The following is a 22,615-nucleotide window of genomic DNA, read 5'->3' as shown; positions in this document are numbered from 1 at the left end:
TAAATTGGATTGCCACCCTTGGTGGTGTTTCAATTTCAATTTCAACCATTTAATCCCATACGATTTAGTCCAAGAAGTGCGTAACCCCTCGGAATTTCAGGAAGCTGTAATGGTAACTCGTTGGCTTCTTTATTATAATCAGAGCAAGGTTGCACGTAAGGGTTCTGCCTAATATATCAAATTTATTTCAAATTAGCAGGTCTATATGTATTTTGTTTTAGTGCGGAAAATTCTCTCTGCAAACCAACTGTCCGTATCGATGAATTTGGTTCATGTTCATTGTCTATTTGCATAATACTGCGGCCTGTGTCATTCGTAAAAAAATTTGCCTTTCAAACTCCGACTATGGATTGTTATTCATTCATTGAAGACCAGACCATACATAAATGTTCATTTATGCATAATGATTTGAAAAAAAAAAATAATAAAAAAAAACGAATCACTTGTTGCTGTAGAAGAGCTCGCCAACATAATACTCAATTTAATTCTTTCATTTTTAAATTAGAGAACCGTGACGATTTTTAAACATTTTATAGTTGATGTTGGTTTAATTTCTGCATTTTCAAATATAGACAACCGACAATAGTTTCTTTCTATCATGCACGCATATCACATGCGACGCGTTGTTACAGTGGACTCTTGATCACAAGTTGCACATTTTTTTTTGCTATTTTGTTTTGTTTTTGTTTATGTTTTTTTTTGGTGAGGAAATCTTAGAAAAGTGTGCCGATATGGGGTGTGTGGGTGGAATTCGATAAAACTGAATGTCCGAATTCGGTTGGAATTTAATTATTTTTTAATAGAAAGTTTTGTTTCTGTAAATTTGTGTGTAACAATACCATTGCCATTGGAGCAATTAAAAGTTCAAGTTACTTAAAAAAGAACGGCAATCGCTGGCAACTTTTATTAAAACTGTCGGATGTGGTACAAAGAGTTGCTTGATAGTTTAATAATCTCACTAATTAAGCAATTTTGAAGAAGTTTGATGTATGAAAAGTAAATGGTATGATGTGTTGAACAGTGAAGTTTTAACGTTTAAGAACAATAAAAAATCGGAAGTGAAGTCACGAAAACTTTAATTGAAAAGGCAAAGAGAAGATCAGTTATAATAGGACAAACTAAAATAAAATTTTAATAGTTCGACCCTCCCTCAGTGGCTTATTTAGGACGAATTAAAGAGAAAAAAAAACTTATGGAGCGGAAATTTTACAACGAACTTTGAAAATATATGTAGGAAAATGCAGTGAGCTGTATGCGTTTCTGCATCAGTGAAGTAACAAAACGAACAACGTAATATGAGTATAATAAACCCATAGAGCTTGGATCATTTTTCTTAAATCTTTCTCATAGTTCCTAACTTGTACTTACAATGCACAGTCAATGTGGAAAACAGATTAGAGAGAACGATATAGCTTGTCTAGTCTATTGACATAGCTCGGTACACCAGTTTCTACAATCATCTGAAACGCATGTTTGTTTTAGAACAACCAAATTTATGACTAATTACACTCGTCTATTTCAAATAAAATTCCAATTATTGCACAGGTGCTTCGTATTTAAATATAATCCGAAATAGAGATAGGAAACTACGATTTCAATTCATTTTATTTCAATATTGTTGCTATTTTGTGTGTAAATATATCTGTTTTTCATGGAAGAGGAAATACAATTGGATTACAATATATGTACGCTCGGAGCGCAGAGGGGGGTTATAAACGAATATTATAGAATCTATGTGGAAAATTAAAATCTTTGTCCTAACTAAGTACTAACTAAGGACCGCCAACTTATCTCTAATTTGAAGGCTATATCCTTTCCGTGCCATTAACAAATGCACACTCTCATCTCATATATCAAGCAACACAGAGTACGTTTACATGCTTCGTTTCCCTGGTAATGAAAATGCAACATACTTCCCTTCTTGTCAATGATTTTATGTAAAGTAATAATCACACTTCAGATAGCCTATACAGCTGAGAACTAGGTTCGAATATTGTCGAACCCAATAGAAAATTTAGGTAAATAAAATAAGAGTATTAAGTTGCTCTAGTTAGCCCTTACTTATATAGTCAAATGTGTGTTCAACCATGAAGTAAAAGATTTCGCACCAATCTGGCTAAAATATTTTTATCGTATGAAGTAGTAGATTTTACTTTATGTTTCATTCGAATTTAATAGCAAAATCGCATCGCAAAAGTTATAAACGATCCCGAAAAATGGGCAAATTTTGTCACAAGATTTCTTCTCATCGATTACCCCTCCAGTATAGGATTTTAGATTTGTGCAAATCAATGAAATAAAATAGAAAATTCTAAAAATATATAAATATAGACCACATGCACGAATTAACGTGAAACGTCCTTGAAGTGTTATAAGAATAGGAGTGAAACTAAAAAAAATCCGCAATGATAAAATCAGTTGGCCTTATACAACCCTCGGTAAATGACCGTGGTTATGGTAATAATAACCGTAACGGTGGTGATGATTTGACGAAAAGCGTTGCTAAAAGGGAGAAAAAAATAACTGAAAGTGGAAAAGTCCCGTATCGCATATCGAACAGTCAAAGCAAACGGAATTCGGATCTACCGTCGAAAAATTCGGATCAATATAGAAGGTAAGTTAAATGACTCATTTGATAAGTGGATGGACGATAAAGGTGTAATAGTTTACGTGCATATGTATGGTCTTGTTTACAGTCTGTTGTTCCTAGCAACTTCGATGAATGGTGGTGTGTTGTGACGATTTTAAAAAGTAAACATAAGTTTACAAGGAGACAGTGTGCACGTTCATTAGTTTTATGTCGCAGTCGCGAATAAATTCAAACATTTTCTTCGTTTATCTCGAACAAAAGAACACACAAACTAAACGACAAAAGTTTTACAAAAGGAAGCTCTAATTAATATTGTGTTTCAATTTATCGATTTGCCGGTAGTGTGTCATCAAAACTTAGAATTGGGTGAATTTGGTGCGTTACGGTAGTTGTTTTTGACTATAAAAGCAATAAGGATCAACAGACGAATCTTTTCTTTGGAATTATTTTTCAAATCTTAAAAATTATTTCGAGTTTTGTGAGTCTAGAGCCAAATCTTCTATCATAACCTAAACCATTAAAATCATTCAACATTCTCCCGAATCAATTTCAATTCAATTTCGTTTTCAGCCACCATCCTAAACTAGCGAAAGGACACTCATCGAAAAATCATTTATCAAAATCCTGCACCGCCCTCCACAACTACGAGGATGGTATCGAGATAACATCATCCGAAGACAATACAATACGAATACAAATAAAATATGACGAGGCCGGGCCGGCCAGTGCCTATTCATACAGAAAATTACCATCGAATATTTGTTGCGACAATACGGGCATAACCAGAGTATCAACAAATTTTAGCGAAAATTTCGTATTCAACGAAAAACCGATCGACGTTCCAGAAGAGTTTGAACGGAATGCTCGATTAAGGGTGAGAGAACAGAGTAAAGTCAGTGGTCGTCGGAAAGTTGCTGCATCGGCTAGGCAATTGAATCCACTGGAAGAATTTCTGCAGGTGAGCTTTTGAATATTACGTCTTACATGTGCATGTACGTGAATTGTACACTCTGTGTGGCGATTTAACTTTGTTTAGTTACTCGATTTTCTTTGCTAGAGAAACTAAGCAAGATCATACTAAAAATTTAACCGCGTCATCGCAATGCTTCTATGTCTACCGAGGAAAGAAAATTTTATTTTATTTAGGACAAACCGTTTACCTCGCTCGTGAAGTAAAAAAGCATACTGTACACGCGAAATAATTTGATATCTGTATCACGATGTGTAAAAGTCCTACGGGCTAAAGCCCTGGTATAATAATCTACTATTTGTTGACGCTTTGCCCGATGACAGTTCGGAGGAGAAAATGTCTATTTTCTCGTCTTTTCTTTTGACAAGAGAAAAAATTTTCTTTCCCTCCCATGTATAGAAAACGTTGTGTTCACCTCGGGAAGAAAATGGAAAATTCCAACTCGAGCAATTTGTTGGAATTTCACATTTTCTCCCATCTGAAAATGAAAGTCTCAAAGGTCCAAAAAACGTAGTTGCCAAGTGTGGTGCTCAAGCCGAAGTCAAGCGATACAACATATAACAACACAAGCCATTTTACTCATGAAACCACCGGGAAATAAGGTTTACCGCATCTGTCAATAAACTAATGACTCCATTTAAAGGGGAAGAAGCGAGGAAAATGATTTATCACCGAATTGCATACACAACGTTTTTCTCCAAAAAGGCAACGAAAGTTTTACTTTTCGTCACTTAGTTGATAAAAAGACTATTCAGTAAAGGGCGTAATGTAATTCATATATGGATACGTCGTTCGGTAGTGCTTTAAATTAATAATATCGATCTACCTTCCGAGGTGAAAGAAAGAACTATCATTAACCAACGGTAGAGACACCATCCTGACTGATAGCATTATTTGATGTATTTATCGTAGACTCTTTCCTTTGAGTAAAATCATGAAAAAAAAAATCTCGGTAAAGAATTCGTAGAGGTGACCTTATCGTATTGCTCAACAGGGTCTGTAGCTGATTGTTATCATAAAGGTTCTAGGCTTATATTCTTTATGCTGCTACATCATAGATTTAACATTCTCATAGTCTGACTAGCTAGTTTTACCTAAAGGTGTTACCGAATCTTGGAAAAGGCGTCACATCTCTATGAGAAAAACCCATTTAAAGTGTTCAGTGAAAAACTCGAATTAATGGGGAAATCTTCTTCTTCTTCTTCTTTTTCAGCCATTGTATATCTGTGGCCACTTGCTGCCAATTTGCTCTTACTGCTCTCTTGATGCTATTCGTCCAACGTTCTGGTGGTCTTTCCATAGGTCGGGTTGTTGGTGGCCTTCAGTTCATGATCGATTTTGTCCAACGTTCATCCGTCATTCTTGCAATATGCCCTGCCCAATTCCACTTTAGAGACGCTATCCTTTCCATGACATCGACGATTCTTGTCTATTGTCGGATCCATTCGTTTGTCCTTTTGTCTCTGAGCGTAATTCCCAACATACTTCGTTCCATGGCCCTTTCCGCAACCCTCAGCTTGTTTTCTGATGCTTTCGTTAATGTCAACGTTTCCGCTCCATATGTTAGGACTGGGAGGACACACGAATCGAACACTTTCCGTTTCAAGCTGTTATTCAAGATGCTCTTGAAGATTAGGCTGATTTTACCGAATGCTGCCCAACCTAGACCAATTCTTCGCTTCACTTCGGCAGTTTGATTGTCCAATCCCAATTTCAGCTTGTGACCAATGGGGAAATGGTGTCACAAAATTGTGATCAGTCGGTGAACATTCATTTTACCGTTGGTAAATCAACTTGATTAAAGATCTGAAAAGACACATTCATAGATCTAACGAGATCTGACATGTCAGTTTCCCATTAGCACTTATGAGGTTCTAACTACATCCGATACCATTATTGCTAACAAAACATTTTTTCTCTCGATAAATTGGATCATAATTTTAAGCCGAAAATAGTGGCATGTCATCACTAAATTGAAAACATTGATCAACCCATTAATTACAGTTGAGCAGAACCGATTTTTCATTGAAACACCATTGAAAATGTCGAAAATAATTTAATTTATTGGACTCCTTCCGATTTCGATTGAAACCGAAAATAGTCCAGGAGATAATCTACAGTGTCTGTTAAAGTACAATTTCCAATAAACAAAACAGCATCCCATATCCCGAGTTAAGTAGAAATTTTTTTTCAATTTTTTATTTGCGTTCTTTCTTGAAACTATCAATATTATCGTCAAGAAAGCCATAAATTCTTCCACTAATGTAGCATTGAGACATTAAGCAATTCGATTTCTCGATGTAAATTTTTCTATATTTTCGATTATTGTTCAATACCATAAAGCAATAACGTTAATTACTTTACATATGTGTTATATTTGCGTGCCTAATTAAGCATATCAAAAAACGATGAAAAAAAAATCGGAATTTTTTTTCATTGAGATATCTTAATAGCGCAACAAAAAAACTGTGCAATTAGTCAAAATCGACATACTTGTTGAAAATTGCCCGTATGGAAAGATAAAATTGATTTAATGGATTTTTTTCTCAATTAAAATTTTAATTTTCGGTAATCGGTATTCATTTTGATGCATACCACACACGATTCATACGAGAGGCAGCCATTTGCCCATCCAACAATCACGTTAATAAATCAAATGTCTAAGCTAATTAATTAACCAAATGATTGAGACGAATTTTTTGTAAAAATTTTCCTACTTTCAATTCCCTTTAGGAAGATTGGATTAAAATAGACGATGATTTCGATGAAGAGCTACTACAAAGTAGTTTATTCGATCGAAAGCACATAATTCGACATCAGTTCAGAGATCGACCGTCGCGAAGACACTCATCCAGCGAATTGAATATGGGAGTCAATTGTTCGAAGAAATTGCAACGAATTGGCAAACATGAAGTGGTCCCATTACAGGATGTCGCCAAACAAATCAATGTTGAACCGAATCCCACCAATCAACGTAAATCAACGAATCCCTTTGACGACGACTATGACGACGATGTTGATACTCACACGGATGTTCGACAAGGAATATCGAACAGAGTCAGTGAACCAATACAGAACTGCTGGTCTTCGAAGAACACATCACCGGATGTATTCTCACCGCAATTCTGTACGCCCAGACCGTTGTCCAGTTCCATTGATTCCAATTCGATTATGTTCAGAAGCACGGAAATTTACAGTGCGCGTAAACGACAAATCGTCCGGGATCATTTAAACCAAAGTGCAATACCGAAAGCGACTCGGATCAGTGAACTGAATCATAAACGTGTACATACAACCGAAAATGGTAACAAAAATTTTCAACACTTTTACCATCGAATGGGTGGAAGTTTTCAGAATTTGGTTCGTGTAACCAAAAATGTGAAAGGCAAAAGTGCTAGTGAAAGTAATCTAAGTAAATTGTCCACGAACAATGCCAAAAATAGATCAACGAAAAGACTGAACAGTGAGAATGTCGATTATTGTCCGTCGGTGTTCTTCAATCGATTTGTTGCCATTCGAGAGAGGAAAAATGCGGAGGCTGAAAAAAATCTTACGCTGAAGAAAATTAAAACTTATTTGAATGGAAATTTGTTCAACCGGAAGCGGAATGATCAGGGTTCCAGAAGAACGTAAGTCCATTTTGATTTTTTTTATCTTCTTTTTGTTTTTACAGTTATTTGAGTACTTGGTTTGGACGATGTATTTAAGCTTTTTTTTGGCGAGAAAAAAACTTAAAGACATCGTCCAAACCAAGAACTCAAAAAAAGTTTCAGACAGAAGGAAAAAATCGATAGTAAATTTCCAAAATTGACCTCGATTTTGGCCCAAGGCATGAAAAAGACAATGGGCAGTGCGTCCAAAATTACGACTCCCATTAATCAATATGACAGGTCATCTGTTGTCCGCAACAACGATTAAAAAGAACAATTAGTTCAATCTAGTGTCTTCTTATATAGTAGAACGAATGTAATAGAAGTAATAGATTTTGCATCAATATACTAAGGGTATTTTCGACAAAATAGATAACAGATTTGATGACTTAATCGCTGTATTTTATACTAAAGTATTATTCTGGTATGTACTTAGTATCTAGTAATCTAGGCGCCCTGCCGTTGCTTCTATAAAAATGGAATTCATCGACGAACTCAGAATTTTATTGATTTCCCAATGTATCATCCGTTCTCAAAAAAATGCAGAAATTTTGTAAATAAAAAATGTAGCGTGACAAGCGTAAAATAATTTGCATCATTCACAGAAATACACATAGCCCTTTAATTAAATGGCCCATCGTCATATGCAATAAATAAATTTACAAAAAATTTATTTTAAATTTTATGATTACACCAACAATACTTATAGATGCTATGAGATCAAAGACTGTGAAGAAATTTCCGTTCTTCTATGTGTATAATGACGCTGACGCATTTGCTATGCTCAAAAAACATATTAGGTAATGGAAGGTACTTTTGCGTTGAGGTATAAACATTTCATAATAGAACCGGAAAGATAACATTGGAGTGTTTCAAACAAAATATATAAAATGACAGAAAAAACCACCAACAAACAAAAACGAACATACAAAAAACATTAAAATTCGTAACTTTTTTTGGGTTCTCTCAAATGAATGTATCGAACGACAAATTTATTAGTTAAACATAATCGACCTGCGTCAGTATTTGCTGATTGATTTGTCAAAAATTCTTGAAATTCCTTAAACTGATCACTTTCGCATTGAATCACGTACATATCTATTTTTTACGACCCAGTTGGTGGTTGTTAATATGTGCTTTTTACTACGATATCTACGTCTAGCACATTCTTTTTTTTTGCATTTTCTGGGTCAAAGATAAACGTCAAAGATAAAACGGTTCACCAAACAAACAAATGAATAAATGCGAAAAATACAGAAGACTAAGTAGATCAGACATTACTACATTACGCATCTGTGGGATAATTTATTTACCTTCGAGGGTAAGGATTGTATCGCACCCCAACCTGATCTCAACGGTTATCGCTCATGACTGCTGTAATAAAGCAAAAGATATGTTCAAAAAATTAAGTAGAAGATTTGACATCGATTTCTTGAAAATACTTATATCAAATGTAGTAATAGATCCACTGCTGATATGGTTGCCGTTTCAAACTATTTCACTAAATTATAAACAAAAATCAAAATTGGATGAATGGCCAATTTGATAAATTCGATAGTTAACAGCCTCCAAGGATGACGAGTCATGAAGAACTTTACGTTGTAATCCTTCTTAAGATAAATGAAAAAACGATAAAACTATAGAATTGTAAAGAGGTTCTTTCCTTCAAAAATTAGTTGATGTTTTTACTAATCAATCTTATGCTTTATTCGCCGTAAAATACAGTCGCATACAGGGCATGATTTTACAGCGATCTATAAAAGAAGAAGAAGAACATTTCGCCTTGAACAGTGGTTAACCGTCTAATGACTATCACAGTAAATACAAAGACGAGTCTGTAATTAGAGGCAAAAGTGGCTAGTAAAAATCTCATTCAATCATTTCATTATAAAAAATAAAATACAAAACAAAATTTTACAGAAAAGAAACAATAAAAAAAACAATCCGTGATAACAACCTGATGGGGTGAGCGTAAGCACTTTCTGATGAAAACATCCATTGATCATTCATCAATATGTCGTGTAGAAAGTTTGTCGGGAACGTTCTGCCTGCCGCGGATTCATTTACATCGGACAAGCGTATGTGACTTTTGACAGGATGACTACGTAAATAACTATTTACACAAATTACATTAGAGGCACACTAGAACTTAGAGTCATTTTTTTGATTCATCTATATCGTTTCCCTGATTCACCCGATTTCTAGTGCAACATTTTTTGTTACATCGTCAAAGCAGCACATCTAGAGCTAATGGTGTTCAATTGTTTTGTTTTACGTCTAATTTAGACTATTTATGACTGTAGTGTTTACACTGTACCACATTCTGTAAAGTTTTGGTTAGTGTGGTCTTTTAAGTGGTAAGATGTAATATAATAACAAATGAAGTAAAAGATTTCGCATCATTCAGTTCCGGAAATGTTGTTGACGTCAAATTTTTTTTCGTGCGTTCTGTAGAACGCAAAATTCTTTATCGTTTTCCACAGGACCTGACTCTGACTGGCCATAGTGGGCGATCGGGTGATGTCAGTTCGGCACTGGTTTTCCAGTACCTTCAAGAACAATTGATCTATGCAATAGTTATTTGTTCAACGAGGGAAGAAAAGTTGGAAATTGTGTTCCGATGGTGTTGTTTGTGGCCAGATCATAGCGAGGAGCCACGTTTCACTAGAGAAAATACAATTTTCAACTTTTTCCCGAGATAAGCACAACGTTTTTCACAACAAAGGCTTCCGAAGTTTCAGCGGAGGGGCGAAAATGATCATTTTCTCGCCTGCGTTGTGAAAATATTAATCGAAATTATCGAAATTTGCATATATATAAAGCTCAATAATTGAAATACTGGCGTTTCATTGTTTTCTAATGTTAATGTGCCTCTCTGTCTATTTGTAGTTAATTAAGTCATAATTTCGAAGCAATTACCTGCACAATAACTGAAGAATTTGAATAAATCTATTAATTGAAGAATTTGTATGGTGTAGGTAATTAGGATGGGATATTTTCCGACGGGTTAAATAACATCGGTCATTGCGGTGCCATATCTCCAATCAATTTCAATCCGACCGAAACTGTGAAACTGGTATTTCAATTTACTGATATTACCTCGAATAACTATTGCTTAAAAGTATTCCAATTGATGTGAAAACATAACTATACCTATACACACTTTTGTCATCGTCATATTATCATGCATACAAGTTAAACGTGAGCTGTGCTTTTTTTTAAATAACAACAAGACTTCAGTTTTATCCTGAATGTTGTGATAACAACATTGCCCCGCGAAACATTTCAAATTTGTTTCTGATCCAACAGTGGTTTCAATTTATTTCACGTGCAATTAATAACACGCATGGCTGCATCCACTTCAATTGTGAGAAACTGTATTCGTGTTGAACTAATTTACGAAAATGATAACGACGTTATGTGCCTTGATCATAGTAAATATTTAATTAGCGCTTAGTTATGTTGGATTTGAGAAGATTGTCTTCTCTGTTGCTACAGTTAAGATTTGTGAAATGTTATAGTGTTGTAACGGCAATTAATTAGTAAGCATTTATCAGTTTGGACTAAAGATTTCGGTGACTGTAAGATGAATAGGATTTTAAGAAAATTATTGCATCGGGCTGAGTCTACGACAGAAGTGGTAGTAAGTGATCCAGTACAGTCGCCGTAAGTAATCATAACATGATTATCATATATATATTTCGCATATTAGAATCAGGGATTAACAGTCGGCAAGAACACCAGCATTATATTTTTACCGTCGCTGTTTTCATACAAATCTTCAAGAATTTTAAAGAACAAAAATTTAGGTTTCTATTCAATTAAATAAGCTCCGTATGAATGTTGAAATTAATATGCTTCCCCCATGTGTATTCAGTATCCAAAATGGTGCGTTGCATAAATAAGCATAAATAAAGTACTGAAACTGGACATTTTTTCATGGTAGTCTGGCAGCTGTCACTCGAAGTACTTTTGCTTGAAGTGCGTTGATTCATATTTATATCAATTGATCATGATTGCAGTGCAATTTATTTCGAGGTGCGCCACTTGATGCACGAATTTGTAGAAATTATTTCTACATTAATCCAGTAGAACTACGACAAATTATTGTTGTTTCGGCTGCAACAGAGATTTAAGGGTTTTTTTATTGCTCCAATTTTAAATAAAAAAATTCATACAGTCAAAGGCAGTCAATTTCAGCATAAATTAGCTTCAGCTGTTTTTCAGCTGATCCATACAAACAATCACAACCGTTTATACGTCTTTATACGGTTTTACCACTATCATGCGCGTGCGTGTAGCAGCTTCAACCGTATGAACAAGGAAAACCAGTTTTGATTGTATGTGTGGATCAGCTGAAAAACAGCTGAATCAAATTTATGCTGAAAATTGACTGCCTTTGACTGTAGCCTGTTTTGGGACGGTTATCATCTGTTGTCGGCAAAGATAAACGACAAGCTTTGACTAATGTGATCTTATATAGGAACGGTAAGTATTTTACTTGACCGTTTTATCAAATTGTTGGTTACATGTCAACAAACCAACAATTATTTAAGGTATAACGTGAGAGAGAGATTGAGACAGATGTATTCCAACAAGGCATTCAAAATTATCGATAATATCGATCGAAAGAAATTATCGATAATTGACTAATCAAAGCGTTGCGTTGTCGATAATTGTCAACATATCTATCAATATACCGATATTTTGATATTAAGCGGAAAATTCATGATGATTTACCAATATATCGAAATATATCGGATTTTATGAGAAAATATCGATGTAAGGTAAAAGCAAAATAAAATGATCGAGTTTGGTTTTTGACAATTGAAATTCAATTGTCAAAAACCAGACTCGATCATTTTATTTTGCTTTCATTTTATCAAAATGATTATTGATTATCGATATTTTTTTGAATAATTTCCGATAGAAAAACTTATCGATTATTGATAATAATCCATAATAATTATCGATAATCAAATTCATTATCGACCATGCCTATTTTCAACTGATAATGTTAGAATAGAGAAGAGAATATTGGACTTAACTGTTTAAATGAAGTAATAGATACAATAGTGAAACTGTTGATATGCTTGCCATCTATGAAACACTAATACAGTCACAAGGTCCACACGACTATAGATTGCTTATTTAACTACTTACCTATGAACGGACAAAATTTCAACTCTCGTTCATGAAGTAAAATATTCTATACAATTCAGTGTAAGCCCGATTTTACAATTTTAGAGAAACTCTGGTAAAATTTAGAGAAACTTAGCGAAACTATCTACTTCGCTAAATTCCACTAAAATTTCACCAAATTTAAGAAGTTAGTTAGGCTGTTTTCATATCATAAATTGTCGATGTTTTACTAGACTTTGGGTATAATGATTTTTATCTTAACCTGTTACAGACGGTAAGCATATGCCCAGTATTATTATCGGATCTATAACTTCCGTCGATCAAAGTATTTCTAATCGGCTGATTTCAAATCTTGTACTTCAAGTTTGTTAACATGAACTTTACTATATAAAAGACTATATTACCCAGACCTTGTCATTATTTTTGTCGTCGTTATTGATAACAGATGAATAGATGAATTATTGTAAGTTTTGTGCGAATAAATTATTCTAAATTATATGAATAGCCGTATGTGACAGGTCAATTTGACTGAACTTATTTAAATTCAAAACTTCCCGAAATTAAAATTGGTGCAACTTAGCGAGAAATCATAAAAAATATTTCACTAAAATAGGTTCTGCATAAGGAATGATATAAATTTTATTCCTGGAATGAAAATGACTACATTATGTTGCTGACTCAAGTACTAGTTGTTGTTCATAAACCCACTGCTCGCACGTACATACGCATTGTACTTAATCTCATAACTCATAACAACTTAATCTCATAATGTATAATAATCCAAAATGAATTTTCACTACTGCAGTCGTTCACTACTGCAACGGCATATTTTCTTCTAGTAGAAGACTTCAACGAGCTGTACGCCTAAAGTGTTTGACGGCAATTACTATTCAATAGACAGATAATACTTAAAATTATATTCCTCAAATTTCAAGGACAACATAAAGTGTTATTGTTATATCTACTAAAAAAATTATTCATTACGATCATGAACCAACAAAGTCATTACCTGATTAAATTTGGTGTCATTTTATAAAAATGAAAATAAACAAAATGCCTCAAGTAGGTTTCGGAATTACTTTTTTTGTTTAACGTACAGCCTTGTGGTTGATATGAAATCTTTTACTTCTCTAGTTTAACAAATGTGATTCTGTTGTATGCACTCTTGAGATAATCCAAGGCAGCTGCTTTGGATAATCTATTATTCTGGTTATCGGTAACAGATGACTTTAGCCTAAAAATGTTCCCATATGAGATCATATTTCAATGAATGTGATGATTAATTTAATTCTTTAATGATCCAACAAAAGAACATATTAATTCGCAATCTGTTACAATAATTTTATGAACGATCTCTTTGGAGATCGTTAATAACGCAGACATACAAAAATGTTAAGTAGGATACGAGTCGATATTTAAAACGTAAAACAATAAATTCATTTTATGTTCACTGTGTGTTATGAATTTAAATTCTTCTATCACTTTGAATAACCTCATACTTATAGATTTTTTCCACAACGATTTGCTGTGTCTTTGCGTAATCTTTTATCAAAGAGGTTCTTTTCTGTTGCAGTTTAGCACCGTACTAAATGTACGTCTTAGGATATGAACGTTTTCTAAAAGGTCATACCCTTCTAGGTTTACGTTCATGACGAAAATATTATAATTATTAAAAAACGGTTCTACAGGAATTGAAAAGTGTGGTAGTGTTGTTAAATTATCATTCGATCTGAAGAATATCAATGCATTTCCTGGATAGCATCTATTTTAAATACTGACATTGTTGCAGAGCTTCTAGTGTTTTTGAATATATTCATATAAAATTGTAATAATTTAGAAGTCAACTTTTAAATCCTAACTTATAAGTACGTATAGGTATAGGTGTTACAAGCTATAAGTCAGGTGGTTATAAGTCATAAGCTATAACTTGCTGGGTCTATACATCAAATGTTTATAAGTGGAAAGATCTAGTACTGAAACGATGTGGAGAACTTTTAGGAAATGACCTGCACCCATCTCAATAATCCCAAGAGTTCAGAAAATATCTAAAGAAATTACTGAAAAAATCCTTACAATTCTTATGTTCTAGAGAAATGAAGTAGTAGAAGCGGTGGTGACTTGTCAACTTTAGGCACACCGGAAAGTGCTAAGTGAGTCGAGGAATACATCCAAATAAATATCAAAAAATCAAAAATTTGACTTTTGATTTTTAGAAATTTATTTGGAGGTATTCCTCGACATCTTAGCACTTTCCGGCGTGCCTAAAGTGCCTGTTCGAGCATTATCCCCTACGTGTTAAGAGATTAATTTTTTTTGCATGAAATGCATTCTTGAAATCAAATGACAAAGAAGAAGTAGATTTTTTCTCACTCTTTGCATTTACCACTTTATTTCTCTAGAATTTATCAATTGTAAGGGGTTTTCTGAGATAACTGCAGTACAGTTACTAAAATTTCATCACTCACTCATGCTTAAACATCGTTCCATCACTAAATCTTTCGGAGTGTAGACGTATGTGACGTATATAATTTCAAATTTAAAAATGTTGCTTTTCTTGCACAAACTGTCTAATATCAGTTCCACTACCTACCGACTCAGTCCCATAACTTTCCAATTTTTTTAACATGCTTCACTACATAGTCACGGGACTACCATATTGGTTCGATAAGTGACCAGATGATCCTCATAAAAATTAATTTTCTTTTCGGTTTAGAGATAGAATTTCATTAAGATCTTTCGTCGATAACGGTACGATCATAAATTTTGTTTATTTTTTCATTTCATTTTTAGCTGAGAAAAATTCGCTTTATCAGAACACAGAGCGTTTGGTCTGGTCGGAGAGTTAAATTGTATTTGATGGGTACATAATTTCAGAATCGGATTTTTTTTTACAATTTTGAAATTGTTTTGATTCAGAATAGTATACGTGACTATTCGCAGGCGTCTGCCAATGGAGAGAACTTTACAATTTTCAGGCTGCCAGAGTAATGTCCATGCTCGTGTCCATGCGTCTGGGACTTATCATTATTTACAGAAAATTATAATTGTCGGACTAAACCAGTCCAAATAATTTGCTAAGAACAACTTTGATAGAAGATAGCCGCAAATCGCACAAAATTGGACACACCAACAATCAATCAATAAAAAACAATAAAAATTCATCAAAACATTCCGATTCCTATTGTGGATTTCGTCTGCTATATAATTCTAATTGTTTTATTTCGCTCTTTAGAATTTTAATCTCGTTTTTTTTAAAAACACACAACCATATCGCATTACGTTTACATTTAATATGAAACATACGAGCAAATATTTTCTCACTTCCTTTTCTTTGAATAGACCAAAAAGTTGTGTGAATAAAAATATTGTTAGTCATACCCCATGTACCAATAGTCACTGCATATAACATTATAACATACACACAGAGTATCGTACATCAACTAACCTACGTATGATTTCTGCAAGATTGTATATTGGAACATTGCAAAAATGATTCTTTTAGTTGCGGATATACCGGCATTTTGAGCACTTCGACAGTTTGATTTTTTATTTTTAAAGTTTTTTTTGCTTTTCTTTTTGCAAATTTACATTGTGTAACTAGTGCATCTGGAAGTATAAATATTCGCTAAATTGTTTCTAGTGTTCTTTGCTGCATTGTCATAGTGTATGTGTGTTCCTAATTCATCATTTGCATTGGTTGATCAGTCGCCTCATTAATTTATTATGAAAACAAAACGATCAGATGATCAAAACATTTATTTTTAAGTTTATTGCTGAGTCGATTCATTTTAAAATTCATATTGAACTCGCTGGTTGAGTTACAAGCGGCATATACCCGTATGTAATTCACTTACACATTTTGTTCATTTTATAATTTCGATTTTTTACTTTAAATCTGATTCCGGATTTACCAAGCTCACAAACAGTCGTTTTTTTGTGTGCGAGACTTCCAAAAAGCAAATTCACGATTTACATTCGTACGCACAACAACAAAATCTGTTTATTCATGGACATTGGACAATGAACAATGAAACTATAATTACGATTCCTATGAATCTCGCAGACCTGATATTTGTCTATCTATCCGGTGCTGTGAATTATACGTGGCATTGATGGACTTACGGAGAAAAATAACTGAATTTTTATGAGTATTCAACACACACTCTCATCTTACTTTCTCACAAGAACGCTGTTTATGGAAGACGATGAAGTAGAAAAAAATTAGCTCCATAAATTAACTGCCTTGATCCGAGTGCCATGAATGTGTCATATACTAAACAGTTTAATTTTTTTTATTTAAACGTAAAGGTAAACAGTAGATACCACTACTTATATTCCAGCAAACTTGTTAGATATAACACTTCCATTACCTTACCAACAAAACATTCTCTTGCATTTTGTTTATCTCGGCACTATGGGTGACACATTCTATTTTCGGTTTAATCGTTCCGTTGTTGTATATTACAATGCAAATGCAAATAATTTTTTTTTGCTGTAAAACTCTTACGCATCCAAATTTGGTGTACGGTTTGTATCTGTTTTTTGCTGGGATAATTCAAGTTAGGTCCTCATGAGTGGGAATTCATACAAATGATCATGATCGGTCTGATTCACTGTGACTGTTAACTAATTCTGACTTGCTGGTACAATCAGTGGCGCCGACCAATATTTTTTAATAGAGGGGCTCATTGAAGACCGAATTTTTTTAATAGTGGGGCTCACTGAACAAATTTTAGTTTTAAATAGTAGGACCCGAAATCCCAATAGTAAGGCCAGAGTCTCGCATGGCCTTAGAAGTCGGCGCCCCTGGGTACAATTTTGACATCGTTATATATACCGTTATTATGCATTGTCGAGGTTATTTTCTGTGATTCCCTGAGTGCTAATTAATGACACTTTCAGCACTGATATCACAATTATCGACCAGTTCTGTAAACAACACTCGATCAACAGAAATTTTTGGGAATTTCTTGTAAATGAATCATTTGAAAATCAAAATCGAAATTGCGTCGTTTCTGATTACAAATAGTTATGCCCCAAAAAAACGACTAATAAAAGCGAATACTGCAATTTTAGTTTCATAACCAGCAGGCGTATCACCAAGATGACTATCAAGTCTGTTACTCATTTCAATTTGATCATTTTCAAGCGGCCTATTTGATTAATTTTAACTTGGCTTGTTAAACAGTCATCTTTCGATACTACGTTCCCACTATTGAATCATAGGTTTCCTTACTCACTTTGAAATTCAAAGTTTGAATGATACATTTAAAAAAAAATCAAAAATTTGTCGTAGATAACAACCAAATTGCACAACAATAAATTAATTAATTAATTTCAGTTAGGGTTCATTAACAAAATACGCTCGGTCTTTATGTTGAAGGGGGTCCAGAAGAATACGTACATTTCATTCATTTTCAAATAATTGTTCGAACATTTCTCCGTGGAGAAATTGTAGAGGAATGTGTCTAAAATTCATTATTTTTCGCGTGCGCACTTTGTAAATGGCCCCTAAGTCGTCAGTCAGAACAAAATCATTCAGGTTGTTCAAGTGACTCTTTTTTTGTATTTCACTTACACAATATTGTTGTTACAGTGTTGTTACTGTAAAACATTTCAGAGAAGAAATACTTACAGAAATGTCAGTCAAATTCCAAAGGTGGTACAGAATGTTCTAATGACAAAACTGATTTATTTACAAGAATTTGAATTTCAAATTTTTTGTTTGATCAAGATTCATCAACCAGTTTGAAATAGAACAAAAAACTGGGGAACAGTTCACAAAAACAATCCACTCGAGAAGGGATGTCCATTGAAACTGTACTTCTAATGGAAGCTCAAATTTATAATATTTTGAGTCAGCTTTGCATTCGGGGTAGGCAAAAGCTTTTATTTGCGGGTACAATGAGAAAACTAGCTCAAAATGTGGTTAGATAAAAAAAAATGTCTTAGCGGCCGAAAACACTGATTTGTGCATGGTCGTTACCTAAAAATTTGAGAGTGGAGTGTATACGCAGAGTTTAACTCGTTCCTTTTCCAATAATAGATTGAACCGGTATTCGACTCTTTGTAGATTCACTCCTATTAAATCATAGATGGCACTAGGTGTGTCTTTCAGCGACAGTGAGCATAGTAAAATAGACCGCTAAAGATCAACACGTATAACCATTTGCAACACAACTTGTAATGATCTAGTTTGATGTAATTTATGGACAATACCTAATGAAGATAATAGTTATATTAATTATTATCCAAAGTCGTTTTACAGCGATAAACATTTATAAGTATCGTCATTTTATAAATTTATTTTTTCTTTTATTTCTTTCACTTCTCTCATTTCTCCTTTAAGAATATATGGTGAAACGAGAGAAGAGAAGTAAGCAAAATATAAGAGAAATAAGAAATTTATAAAATGACGATACTTATAAATGTTTAACACTGTAAATCTTTTACAAAATATTTTGCATTTTAGATGTGTTCTATTACATAAAGTTTCTAACTGTTAGCCATTCATTGTATTGTCCAATGTTCAATGTTCAATGCGACCATTCGGAAAATTATTTTTAATTTTCAATCATTTTCCGAGTACATCCATGTGCTCCACAAGTGCATAAGATCGACGTCAACACACTTAATGTCATTTGGTTGGATTGTAGCCAACAAATTAGAATATCTCGCACACACCAAAAATTTTATTTGTTTTACGAATTGATTTTCTTTTTCGTGGCGAAAGCAGTCAAAGCAAAAGTGACCTCGACCAATACAAAAACAAATTTTACATTCAATCATCGATTTATTCTTCTACGAAGACTGACCAATAAAACAGGCAAAAAAAATGGATGAAGAGGCAATGTGGAAAGGAATTTATGATAAGTTGCAGGAGATTAAAAGCAATCCTCCAACGGAACACGAAGCACAGTATGTATTGAACTCATTCATTTTCATTTTTCGTACGATAAGAAATTGTATACACAGGGCCGGTATTCCACAATATAGTCGGGGAGAAAATTGATAAAATTAATGCAAAGTCAGTCGCTTAATTTATAAAAACGATTTTCTCCTTCTATAATATAATCTTTAATATTTGTTTGTTGGTTTGATTGTCTGTGTTTCTATAGGAGCCCAGACGGAAATTCCTAGAGATTTGAAACTTGGTATAACGACTAATGAGGAAAAGTTGGGAAGAATGTGTGAAATTTTTTCCACTTTCATGCGTTATTTGACGCACGTTTTTTGCCTGCCTAGTTAGCGTCGTTTCTTAAATTTTTGACGCATGAAAATATTTTCAACGCGTGAAAAGTATCGATTTTTAAATGTTCCCTCTCATTCTTTCATCCACTAAATTTTTTAAACAAGCAAAGATGCCACCATTTCGACTGAAATATTCCATTGTGGCATCCTTGTCTTGTATATGAATTTTAATGGATGAAATAGTGAGAGGAAATATTGGAAACGTGAGACTGTGTTTCGAAATTATCTTTTAAGTTCATCAAATTATTGTCTTTGAAAATTTAGACTGCTGAACCTTTGCTTCCGTTTCAGTTCGTTTTTTATTGTTGATTTCAGATTGAAATTTTCTGTGGGTTTAAGTTTTCGATCACGTTTTCGGCAAGTGATACGTTTGGTGGGATTCAGAATCCCAGTTCGTGAACGTAATCACCTTCTCTATATACATGCACACTCTCCGAGAAAGATCTTGGTTCGATTCGATTAAAACGAAAACGTTTATTGAATGCATACGTGCAACCTACGTTGCTAATTTAATTAAACCTTATCTCAATTTCATTCATGACTTCTTTACATAACAATTTCGTAATCTCAATGATAACAAGTATTTGGAAGACATTTTACACTTAATGCAATTTAATCGATTAATGGCCTAGACGCTAGTAATATAATGGAAGACGTCGGTACTTCAATACCGGACTCAAAACAATTTTTATTCCAAATTACCCAGACACAAATATTTCATTTCAACATAATCATCAATTCCATGCTTTGAGCCTTCCCTACCAATGCCAGACTCTTTCACTCCGCCAAAAGCCGCCTCAGCAGCAGATATAGCTCCATCATTGATACCAATCATACCGACTTCTAATCGTCGAGCAACACGGAACACTTGACTTATATTCTCACTAAAGAAATATCCGGCCAGGCCACGTCGTGTATCGTTGGCAATTCTCAATGCTTCGTCTTCGGTCTTGAACGTTATGATCGACACAACGGGTCCGAATATTTCCTCAGTGTAAAGTCGCATATTTGGTTGAATGTTAGTCATAATTGTTGGTGCGTAATATAACTGGCCCTTGTCGGGTAACGCTTTACCGCCTACGATGACCTTAGCCCCTTTCGACACTCCATCAGCCACGATAGCACTGACCTTTTTCAGTTGGGCATCATTAACTAAAGGTCCAATCTGAACATTACTCTCTTTACCGTCCCCAATGACTAGACCATTCACTGCGGCTGTCAGCCTAGCTACGAATTCGTCGACTAAACTTTCGTGCACAAGGAAGCGATTCGATGATATGCACGTCTGGCCACAATTTCGAAATTTCGATGCCAAGGCCCCGTTAAGAGCTTTGGTCAGATCAGCGCTTTCGAAAACGATGAACGGGGCATTGCCACCTAGCTCAAGACCAACGCGCTTGATGCCGGATGCACACTTTTCATACAACAGTCGACCAACTTCAGTCGAACCAGTGAATGATATACCAGCAACTAACGGGCTTTTGCACAGAAGGTCACCAACGGAAGGTGCATTCGATCGACTGCATGTGATGACATTAACAACTCCCTTCGGAAAACCGGCTTCTTCGGCCAATTTAGCTAAAGCTAGACAAGTGAGTGGGGTGTCCTCAGCCGGTTTTATGACAACGGTGCAACCTTTTAAAATCCATCAATTAGTTACTCGACAATTTGTTGCATGAAAGTAGTTTGGTTAAATTACCAGCAGCCAAGGCAGCAGCTGCTTTTCTCGTTATCATGGCATGAGGAAAATTCCACGGTGTAATTAAAGCTGCGACACCAATTGGCTCTCTTGTAATGTAAATTTGCTTTTGTGGATGGGGACTCGGTACAATTTCTCCATAAATTCGCCGAGCTTCTTCAGCAAACCATTCCACGAACGAATTACCATAGGCAATTTCTCCCAACGATTCGGTTATCGGTTTTCCCGATTCAGCCGTCATAATGTTAGCAATTTCCTGCTTATTTACTTCAAGAAGATTGAACCATTTCTAAAGAAAAAAAATCAGGCTAAGTTAAAGGTGATGAAAACAAGCACTTTACTTGAACGTACCTTGAGTAAACTAGACCGATCTTTAGCTGTTAGACCGTACCATTCCTTCGAATAGAATGCTTTACTGGCAGAATCAATAGCTTTTTGAGTATCACTGGCATCCATATCCGGTACATTTCCAACGACACTACCGTTGACCGGATTCAAAACAGCCAGTTCTTTTTTGGAACTCGCCGAAATCCAATCACCGTTCACCAATGTTTTATTGAGAAGTAGATGCATGTTGCGTGAGTGAAATAAATGCGTTGTCGTCGAACCAACAGCCAGCCTCGTTAAGCAGTGATTCAACATTTTTTTTTATTTTATTAACAACACACAAAAATATTTAAATTTCGGAAAAATATCTCGGAACGTAAATGTATCTGATTTATCAAAATTTTGTGTATTTCGCACTGACACTAGCAAATTACATTATTATCAAAACAACCGTAGGATAACCACTTGAACAGTGTTGTGCTCTGTGTGTTTGCGCAAAATCGTCCAACCATACGAATGGTATCACATCGTTGTAAACTAACGATAGAACAACATATGCGGCAAAGTCAAATAAATTAAAATTAAATTGATGAATTGACTTGCTTTTGATTGTTACGGGTCTAGAAAATGTTTGAGACTTTATACATATGTGTACCGGCTAATGTAAATGCTGACAGTTTTCAAGAATCGATGGCAATGTAAACTTTTGATATCGAGAGTTCATTCAATGAACCAAAATCAAAGACAATCGAGACTACTCTACTTACAAACCAACTCTTCAGATTACAATCGAATCGATTGCAAAACGATTAAACACAAAACCTGAAAAATTTAGTCTTCGATATAAGAAAACCAGCAAACATCACCGGCCGGGTATAATTAAAATTGGGTTGGGTGGTAGGGTAAAGAATTGCTCTTCGTAAAAAAATGTATGGACCTGCGCGTTTCAACCGAAATGAACTTCAATTATTACGTAAAGAAGTGAG

General features: G+C 34.5%; 2 protein-coding genes across 9 annotated transcripts in view; one reads left to right on the top strand and one right to left on the bottom strand.

The window, feature by feature from the left end:
* Positions 1–2,357: 2,357 nt before the first annotated feature.
* LOC119068334 (protein unc-13 homolog 4B) overlaps positions 2,358–22,615 on the top strand; it is a 48,803-nt gene continuing 28,545 nt past the window's right edge. For 2 of the 7 annotated variants that reach the window (XR_005086134.1, XM_037171889.1), the window contains exons 1-3: positions 2,358–2,614; positions 3,161–3,548; positions 6,294–7,189. Coding sequence is in view for 2 of the 7 variants with exons in the window: in XM_037171889.1 (XP_037027784.1) it covers positions 2,406–2,614; positions 3,161–3,548; positions 6,294–7,189 (1,493 nt within the window). In the remaining 5 variants the exon portion in view is untranslated. Of the gene's footprint in view, positions 2,615–3,160; positions 3,549–6,293; positions 7,190–10,552; positions 10,877–15,842; positions 16,021–16,094; positions 16,194–19,088; positions 19,271–22,615 lie in introns of those variants that run through there. The other 5 variants (XR_005086135.1, XM_037171891.1, XR_005086137.1 and 2 more) reach the window with 4 other exon arrangements.
* LOC119068336 (succinate-semialdehyde dehydrogenase [NADP(+)] GabD) lies at positions 20,077–22,299 on the bottom strand. Of its 2 annotated transcripts, XM_037171895.1 has the most exons (4): positions 22,233–22,299; positions 21,654–21,921; positions 21,303–21,591; positions 20,077–21,238 (listed from the first exon to the last, which is right to left on the bottom strand). In XM_037171895.1, the coding sequence occupies exons 2-4, from the start codon at positions 21,873–21,875 to the stop codon at positions 20,292–20,294; spliced, it is 1,458 nt and encodes a 485-aa protein (XP_037027790.1). In that variant the 5' UTR covers positions 21,876–21,921; positions 22,233–22,299; the 3' UTR covers positions 20,077–20,291. The 2 variants fall into 2 exon arrangements, with proteins under 2 accessions (XP_037027790.1, XP_037027789.1); XM_037171894.1 differs by lacking the exon at positions 22,233–22,299 and having other exon boundaries at positions 21,654–22,186.

Source organism: Bradysia coprophila (assembly GCF_014529535.1).
Source record: "Bradysia coprophila strain Holo2 chromosome X unlocalized genomic scaffold, BU_Bcop_v1 contig_173, whole genome shotgun sequence".
NCBI lineage: Eukaryota > Metazoa > Arthropoda > Insecta > Diptera > Sciaridae > Bradysia > Bradysia coprophila.
This window is presented reverse-complemented; position numbering and strand designations above follow the sequence as displayed.

Excerpts from the sequence above, each read along its gene's own strand:
- LOC119068336 (XM_037171894.1), bottom strand. The coding sequence starts at position 21,944 with ATGTTGAATCACTGCTTAACGAGGCTGGCTGTTGGTTCGACGACAACG. Across the intron at positions 21,592-21,653 it reads ATCGGTCTAGTTTACTCAAG|AAATGGTTCAATCTTCTTGA; the intron begins GTACGTTCAAGT and ends TTTTTTCTTTAG. Across the intron at positions 21,239-21,302 it reads AGCTGCTGCCTTGGCTGCTG|GTTGCACCGTTGTCATAAAA; the intron begins GTAATTTAACCA and ends GGATTTTAAAAG.